Below are 9,466 nucleotides of genomic sequence, written 5' to 3'. Positions count from 1 at the left end.
AATCATGTGTATATGTCAAAGCCAGTGGGAGCATAGTTAGCTTTCTCGTTTTGTATGTCGATGACATACTACTCATAGGAAACGACATCCCGACTCTGCAGGAGGTTAAGTCCTGGCTCGGGAAGTGCTTCGCTATGAAGGACCTCGGAGAGGCTTCCTATATTTTGGGAATAAGGATAGTGAGAGAAAGAAGTAAGAGACTAGTAGGACTTAGTCAGAACACTTACTTAGAGAAAGTACTAAAACGTTTTAGTATGGAAAACTCGAAGAAAGGAGAATTACCGATACAAAGTAATGCCAAGTTGAGTAAGACTCAAAGTCCGAGTACCGAAGCTGAAATAGCATAAATGAGCCGAGTACCATACGCTTCCGCAGTTGGCTCAATCATGTACGCTATGACTTGTACTCGCCCTGATGTAGCCTTTGCTTTGAGCATGGTTAGTAGATATCAAGGGAACCCTGGCAGAGCCCATTGGATTGCGGTGAAGAATATCCTTAAGTACCTTCGGAGGACGAATGAATGGTTCTTAGTCCTCGGGGGGAGTGATGACTTGAAGGTGCGAGGGTATAGTGATGCCAGCTTTCAGACCGACAGGGACAACTACCGTTCGCAGTCGGGCTGGGTCTTTACCCTGAATGGAGGAGCAGTGACTTGGAAAAGTTCCAAGCAGGAAACCGTAGCTGATTCAACGTGCGAATCAGAGTACATTGCAGCGAGCGAAGTGTCGAAGGAGGCGATATGGTTGAAGAACTTCATTGGTGACCTTGGAGTTGTACCCGCCATAAAGGAGCCCATGGAGATTTTCTATAATAATGAAGGAGCGGTTTCCTTGACCAAGGAACCGAGGGATCATGGTAGATCTCGACATATCGAAAGAAAATATCACTTTATAAGACATCGTGTAGAAGAAGGACAACTCGTAGTGAAGAGGATATCATCAGAAGATAACCCAACAGATCCGCTTACGAAGGGACTGAGTAGGGTTAAGCACTTGCAGCATGCTAGGAGTATTGGGCTGAAGGATGATATTAGCATAGATTAGATAGTATTAGAAACGTGTAATAGATAAATGTAATTAACATTTGATGATTAAATAAAGGAGTTTTATTTATGAGTAATGTTACTGTCTTATGTTAATTGTTAACTATTGTTTCACTTTGCATGTTTTGACTTCCAGAAAAATTGAGTTTATTAAGAATAATCGAATTATTCAAATTCTCCACAATCATTCATATGTTGGAAGTAGATATGAATGAAGATTGTCGTGAATTGGTGCGTAGATTGTCTAAATGGTATTAGACATAGCAAAAGATTGATGCGACATTCATGAGTGCTTATGAACTGGTTTTGAGCATTGGAACAAACCCGCGCTTGCTGGAATCACCTTATGGAATATGATATAAAAGGGTGATCGCAAGACGATAATATCATATAGTCTTAAAACCTAGATATATGGTTTGTTATTTGTTAATTGATTGTACATTGATAATGCGAAAACGCATCAGTAACTCTGTGTTATAAAACGCATTGTTGTGTATAGTTGATTAATGAATAAGTAAATGCATATAAGTCGAAGTTTATTTGTAACTTTTATCCTAAGAAGGTAAAAGCGATATCTCAGTCGCTCGATGATTTGATTTGAATTATGTGCCGGGCCCGGTCAGAACTGAATTGATGTGTTCGATTAAGTTCTATGTCAAATAAATCAGAGATCGAGAAACCTAAATGCTAGACTAATTATTCCATAGAATTGTCAGCCTGATATCTAACAGAGGACTGTACGATCCCTTATCTTAAGGACAAGATTGATTAGATCAGATTTTGACAGCGTCTTTTATTGCAAATCAAATTGTACTTGTGCATATAGTTACTAGACTTATCCTAGTGGGAGACTGTTGGAATAGTGTCTAAGGCTGCAACTATATTAGGCAAGTATTTGACCCGATTGTGCATGGTCCTTTTGGGTTGCCTTCACCATAGCAACTTGATAGGATGATTTATTATGAGAAAATAGATATTATTAATATATTATGAGAATAATATAAGGAATAATAATATTGTTATTTGATTAATATAAGTCATAGATTAATTAGTATTAATTTGGTGACTTAAAGAGATTAATTAAATAAGATGGTATAAACTGTCAATTGTTTGATAGTTACACTTTGGGCTATAAATCCTCCATGGATAGAGGATGGACGAATTCTAGGGCTTGGGATAGCCTCAAATTCGTCCAAGGCTTATCTTTGGTAAGGATTTGGATTGCTTTAAGGAAAGATTATCCAACTAGGGTTTAAGGGTGAAACCCTAGGAGCCTACAAGTATAAATAGACCCCTAGGGCAAGGGAAATAGGCATCTCTTCAAAAGAAAGAAAACCCTGGCCGAATTTCTTCCCTAACCTCTCTCTCAAATCATCCTCCTTGCTAGTTGGTGTTTGTAAGCCATTAGAGGAGTGACAATTGTGACTTTAGAGCTCCAAGACAACAAGATCAAACAATAGATTCAAAGGTAAACTTCTAGATCTGATTTTGTATTGTTCTTATACCTAATTAGTCATTAGAAGTCTTGGATTCAAAGCATGTTTAATTAGAGAAACCTAGATCCAAGCATTAGGGTTTGCATGTGCACATAGGAATGTTCATATGGCCAAAACCCATCAGGATCTTGTGTTGAAGTTGTAGAAACGGATCTTGGAGTATGGAACAAAACATGAGGATGAGGGTTCACTAGAGAAGCTTTCAGTGGAACAGGGAGATGGTGATGAAATTTACAGGTTGTTGTTTGGTGACGGAGCTCCGTTATTGAAGAAGTGAAGAAGACGAAGGTCTATTCATATACTGTAGAGTTCATAAACCATAGAGATAAGAGAAGCTTGAGGGTGGGGTAGGACCCTCATGTATTTTTTTATTAGAATATTACTTTTAATAAGGTAATAATTAAAAAAAGAATTCAAAAAGGGTATAAATGTCATTTTATATCTGGTAGGGACTAACCACAAAACAAAATCAAACTGTAGGGACGCACCGAATTAAAAAAAAAAACTTTAAGGACTAAGTGTGCAGATTAGCCCAAACCATAGGGACCATTCATGTAATTTACCCAATAAGTTTGAATGTGTGATAATTAACACTATATGCTACAAAATATTGATATATCACTAATTTAACTTGTTTTACCAATGTATTACTAAATTTAATTATTTATTTGTTTTGTAATTAGTTATTATTATATTATTATAAATAAATTTGTATCATTGTGATATCATTAGGAAACATAGCTTTCACTTTAAAAAGAATCTTAAAACTCAAGGGACTAAGTTTATAGATAAAGTAAAACTACAAGGACCATTCAATAAATATATTATATTTCATCTACTTTATCTTCTCTTCTTTTGAAAAAACTGAGACGCTTTATCTTCTTCTCTTTCCAATAAAATCGCCATTTTTATTGCAAAGCAAAGCTTATTAAATTGAATTTTGTTCTTGATGGGGACTTTAACACTGTTCGTAGGCATGAGGAGAGGATAAATTCCAAATTTTGCAATGTGTCTGCTGCTGATTTCAATGAATTTATTCTCTCATGTGCTCTTCACGATTTAAGACTGGGGGGATATAAGTTCACTTTTTTCAGACCTGAAGATGGTGGTAAGCTGAGCAAACTGGATAGATTTCTAGTATGTGATAAATTTATGGATTCCTTCCCCAGACCCTCAGTTATGGTCCTCGCTAGAGAACTATTTGATCATAGTCCCATTGTATTGAAAACATCTGGTGAGGACTTTGGTCCAAGACCATTCAAAATTTTAAACTCTTGGATATCAAGGGTGGGTTTTCATGAAGTTGTAGTGGAGGCATGGAAGAAGTTTAAAGGTCATGGGTGTGCTGATGCTTTCTTAGCTGCCAAACTTCGGTTCTTAAAGAAAGAAATTACGAAATGGCAGAAACTCGGGTTTGCTTTGGAAACTTAGGAGTTGGCAGAGTGCAGGAGCAAGATATCATAGTTAGATACCATAGCGGAATCTAGAGCATTGTTACCTCATGAGCTGGAGAATCAGTCCAAATGCCTTAGTAGAATAGTAGATCTTGAAAGAGTGGCGGTAATGGATTTGAAACAAAAGGCGAAAATAAAATGGGTGGTTGATGGGGATGAAAACACTTCTTTTTTTCATGGTTTTGTGAATAACCAAAACAGGAGGAACAAAATTCATGGTCTATTGGTTAACGGTCAATGGGTCACGAATCCTGACGTTATAAAAAAATGAGGTTTTCCAGCACTTTTCTGTCAAATTCACAGAAAAATGGCTTAATAGACCAAAAATTCGGAGCAACAGATTCAAAAAACTTTCCCAGGAGGCGAGTTCCTGTCTTGAGTTACCTTTCTCGGTTGAGGAAATCAAGAATGCATTATGGTGCTGTGGATCAGATAAGGCCCCGGGGCCGAATAGCTTCATATTTAAATTTTTTAAAACTTATCGGGATTTGCTAAAAAATGATATCATGAGTTTTGTGAGATCATTTGAATTGAGGGGTAATTTTTCCATAGGATGTAATTCGTCTTTTATCTCACTTGCTGCCAAGACAAAAGACCCACTATCTCTAAACGATTATAGACCAATAAGTCTCATTGGTGCTTTATATAAGATTGTTGCCAAAACATTGTCAATCCGGGTGAGGAAACATATTGGTACATGCATCGATGATGTTCAATTGGCGTTTGTGGAAGGGAGAAATATATTAGAAGGTCCCTTGGTAATAAACGAGGTGTGTTCTTGAACAAAAAAAAATGACAGGAAAATATTACTATTCAAAGCAGATTTTAACAAGGCGTTTGATTCTGTAAATTGGGAGTACATTGACTCGATTATGGAGCAGATGAACTTTGGCGAAAGATAGAGAAGATGGATAAACGGATGCCTTAAGTCAGCGAGGGCGTCGGTACTGGTTAATGGCAGCCCAACGGCGGAATTCCCACTATCTAAAGGAATTAGACAAGGAGATCCGTTATCTCCTTTCTTTTTTATAATGGCGATGGAAGGCCTTAACATTATGATGAAAGCAGCTAAGGAAAAAGGAATATTTGATGGTATCTCCATTCCAAATACTAACATTTCACTTTCCCATTTATTTTATGCAGATGACACCTTATTTATTGGTGATTGGTCAACAAAAAAATGTCTTCAATCTTGCTAGAATACTTCGATGTTTTCATGTTGTATCGGGCCTAAAGGTGAACTTTAACAAGTCAAAGGTCTTTGGTATCGGAGCTGACTTTGAGGAGGTATGTCGTTGGGCGGGGCCATTAGGATGTGCTCCTTCTTCCCTCCCTTTTATCTACCTTAGAGTACCAGTAGGAGAAAACATGAATAGAAAAAAAGCATGGAAACCAATTATTGACAAATTCCGATCCAAACTATCCTTGTGGAAGGCAAAGTCATTAAGTTTTAGCGGGAGAATGACTTTGGTAAATTCGGTTCTTGGGAAACTTCCAACATTTTACCTTTCATTATTTCCTGCCCCTGTTGGAATCATAGAAGAACTTGAAAAAATCCAAAGGCAATTCTTATGGAGGTGTGATTACGAAAAGCAGACTGTGCATTGGGTTGCTTGGGACAAACTAAAAGCCCCAAAGGAGGTTGGCGGGGCAAGAGTGGGTTCTATATGGAATCTAAATTTGGCCCTTCTTGCCAAATGGTGGTGGAAGTTCAAAACTAGCCCGCAATCTCTATGGGCCCAAATCATAAGCGGGTTTCATAACACTACAAACAGACCCTGGTATTGTTTTGCAAAACCGAAGAGGAGTGGGGTATGGTCAAGTATTGACAAAATTAAGAATAGATTTTGGAAAATGAATATTGAAGTAAAGGAGATATTGAATACGCATGACGGGGGCTTAACTTGGAGATCGGACTATGTGATGGATGGGAAATTCTGTGTGGCAAAGCTACGGAATAGACTAGACAAAGCACACCACCCTGTTGGTGATGGTGAATTTTGGTGGCTGAACTCGGTCCCAAAAAAGATGACAAGTTTTGTATGGCGCGCCAAACAGGGGAGGATCCCATCTGCTGAGGCTTTAGAGAGAAGAAACATCCCTGTTACTTCCCCGATGTGCGGTCTATGTGCAGATCAAAAATGAATCTGCAGACCACATTTTAACCTCCTGCAGTATGGCGAAGGAAACCTTATGTATGGTGCTTAATTGGTGTGGAATTCCCCTTGGGTATTTCTCTGGAGTAAATGAGGTGCTAGTGTTTGCGAGGAACTGGGGACATTGTCCAAAGAAGAAAGAGACTCTTACTTGTATTCTCTACGGAACTATCTGGAGCTTGTGGAAGGCTAGGAATGATCGAATTTTTCGAGGCGAGATATTGAAACCGGCGAAAATTATGGATTTCATCAAAGCCACAGTATTTACGTGGAGAAAATATAGAACAAAAATAGGTGACAAAATGGATTGGAATAAGTGGTGTGTCTCACCCCTAAACTATACATAATGTATGCTTTCTTCTTTGAAGATTATCTTTGTACTATTTGCCCCTAGTATCTTGCTAGGGCGCATTTTAATAAAAATTGCCGGTTAAAAAAAAAGTAATCCGGTCAAACCACACACGGACCAATCGTATTCATTTCTCATCTTCTCTCTCTTCTCGCCAACACAGTGACGAACCTCTAGTGGCGAGCCCCTTAGCGAGTGTTAGGGGGCGGTGTTCCAAGCTGTTTAGTAAATTTGACGATGGTATTTGGCAACCCACTCCGCTTAGCCTTAGCAACCTGCAAAAATTGTAGATATTTAGAAAAAAAAAATCTTTTTTTGACTATTTAAAAAAGAAAAAAAAAACGTGATTAGTTATTATGGTGATTTCCTCTTTTTAATATTACCACATAAAAGTATCTTATACTTTTAATAATTCAAATCAAAGATCAACACCCCATCGTCGAATTATATTCCATTTCTATCATGTGTCCTTTGTTAGCCAAGTCCACAATATACTATATTTAAAGAACAAATTGTTAAAAAGAAATACCAACACGTTTTATAAATTCTATATTTTATAACTAGGCGATTTGAAAAATGCAATGTCCTTTTTTCAATGTCGTGGGGAAGGGAGGAGTTCCATTATAATTAAATACAACGTCATGTTACATGGAAAAAAAATTGTATGATTCATTAGCTTCTACAATCCTTCCGATTAGAATCTAAATTTTAGTCAACTATCACAATGTCCTCTTTCATGGGTGAATATCAGCACCTCAAAATTCCACTTGAACGCATACAACAGGCCACCAACAACTTTGGTGACACTCACTTTCTTGCCGAAGGTGGATTTGGGAAGGTGTATAGGGGAGAACTCATCCAATCTAACGGTCCAACCATGGCTGCTGTAAAGCGCTTGACTCCTTCAAATCATGGGGATGCTGATTTTTGGAGAGAGATCATGTTGCTTTCGGAATATAAACATGACAATATCATCTCACTCCTCGGTTTCTGCTATCAACGTAAGGAAAGAATCCTCGTGTATGAGTATGCACCGAAGAAAAGCCTCGACAATCATTTACGTGACCCCAAGTTCACATGGGTTCAACGTCTCAAGATATGTCTTGGAGCTGCCCGTGGCTTGGAGTACCTTCACAATCCTAGAGAAGGCCAACAAAGAGTTCTACATCGTGATATCAAAAGCGCCAACATCTTATTGGACGAAAATTGGAATGCGAAAATTGCAGATTTTGGCTTTTCCAAATATGGCCCAGCCAATCAAAAACACTCTATGCTTATCACCGAACCCAAAGGCACTCTTGGGTATTGTGATCCTGTGTTTCTAGAGACAACGTTTTACGTAAAAGAATCCGATGTATACTCATTCGGAGTGGTACTATTTGAAGTTTTGTGCTCAAGGCTTTGTGTTGATTATAGCTATGATGATATGCGAAGATCCCTACCTGCATTCGTTAAGAACTCTTCTAAAGAAAAAATCAGGGATACAATTATCGATGTTAATCTACTGCAACAAATTGAAGAAAACTCTTTTGATACCTTCGTAACACTCGCGCTTAAATGTTTGGAAAGAGAGCAGAAAAAACGTCCATCTATGGAGTTGATCGTGAAAAAGATTGAAACTGCACTCCAATATCAGGTATCTTCTATAACTCTTTGCACTGTATTGCTAGGCTAAAATCAACAAACGTTTCAAAAATCAATTGAAATAGTAAGGCTGGAAACAGCAAACAGGACTAATTTCCTATTTTTAAACAATGTTTTTGGAAGTTTATTTTTCGGATCATTAATTAATTGCGTCGTAACTTGTTTGTTGGTGTTCATAGGAACAAAGAAACGTCGTTTTTGCAAATAATGTCAACTTGGCATCATCATCTTCAACACCAGTAAAAGAAAATCCAAATCTACTTCCTCAAAAGAAACAAGCTGGGAGAAATGTTGAGAGGTTCCCGACCTTTGCTTACTCCGCTGTGAAGGAACTGAAGATCGGAAAAGGAGCACTGAAATGCGTCGTTTGTCTTAACGTATTCAAAGACGAAGAAACTCTCCGGTTGATCTCCAAATGCGATCATGTTTTTCATGCTGAGTGCATCGATGCTTGGCTCGAGAATCACCTACTTTGCCCTATCTGCCGAACCGATCTTGCTCCCAAACCCGGTCGGTGAGTCAACTCAAATCGAATGATCAGGAGCTGCGGAGGGAGCTCATAATCAGCGACCGCGGCTGCGGATGAAGGAAATATGGTAACAGACTTCTCGATTACAATCGGCCGCCGGTTTAGTTAGTATCTTCGTCGCCGGTTTTTGTTGACGATTTTGTCAAGATTGTGATTTGGATTCGAAAACATTGTCAGGGCCACACACGAATTAAAAATTTAGGCGAAGCCGCCAAAATTGATTAACTTCACATCCGGTTTGCGAGTTCTAGAACTCTAGGTATATTACATTATTCATTAAAAACGTCACTTTTTTATATGAACCAAGAAAAATAACACATAAGACATAACCGTATAAATAACCATTTCTCTTTAAAATTAAGTGTTTTATGTTGGAAAAATAACACATAACCAACGCCCCTTTTGGTCCCAAGAAAGAAAAGTAAATCTATTTTACTTTTACAAACAATTTTAAGTCATGATTAATTTTGTTTTCGCATCATAGACTCCTAAGCTGCTTAGATTTAAAACTTTGTTGGTTTTGAATGGGTTTTGTTTTGGATTTGATGGTTTTTATATTTATTTCTTGAACATACATCGGGTTATTGTTTTCGGTCCTATAATGTTGTTTGATATTTTATTTTGTTTTTCTGCAAATGATTTTAGACAATATTGATTTTTTGCCATATTATTGAAAAATTACATAAATAACATTGATATCCGTGTAATGGACTTAAATTTCACGAATCTATAATTTTTAAGTTTTTGAAACACTAGGGAACCCAAATCGAAAACACACATGAAAAATGAAAAAGAA

The 9,466-nt window shown here is 37.6% G+C and overlaps 1 protein-coding gene across 1 annotated transcript; it reads left to right on the top strand.

Moving 5' to 3' along the window:
* The first annotated feature begins 7,120 nt into the window (after positions 1-7,120).
* On the top strand, positions 7,121-8,900 carry LOC111901048 (receptor-like protein kinase HERK 1). Its single transcript, XM_023896915.3, has 2 exons — positions 7,121-8,133; positions 8,321-8,900. Exons 1-2 carry the CDS (start codon positions 7,222-7,224, stop codon positions 8,657-8,659), a joined length of 1,251 nt encoding a protein of 416 aa, XP_023752683.1. The 5' UTR covers positions 7,121-7,221; the 3' UTR covers positions 8,660-8,900.
* Positions 8,901-9,466: the final 566 nt, after the last annotated feature.

This window comes from Lactuca sativa, chromosome 4 (assembly GCF_002870075.4).
Source record: "Lactuca sativa cultivar Salinas chromosome 4, Lsat_Salinas_v11, whole genome shotgun sequence".
Lineage (NCBI taxonomy): Eukaryota > Viridiplantae > Streptophyta > Magnoliopsida > Asterales > Asteraceae > Lactuca > Lactuca sativa.
This window is presented reverse-complemented; position numbering and strand designations above follow the sequence as displayed.

Coding starts and splice junctions, on each gene's coding strand:
- LOC111901048 (XM_023896915.3), top strand. CDS start 7,222: ATGTCCTCTTTCATGGGTGAATATCAGCACCTCAAAATTCCACTTGAA. Junction 8,134..8,320: donor AAACTGCACTCCAATATCAG/GTATCTTCTATA, acceptor TGGTGTTCATAG/GAACAAAGAAACGTCGTTTT.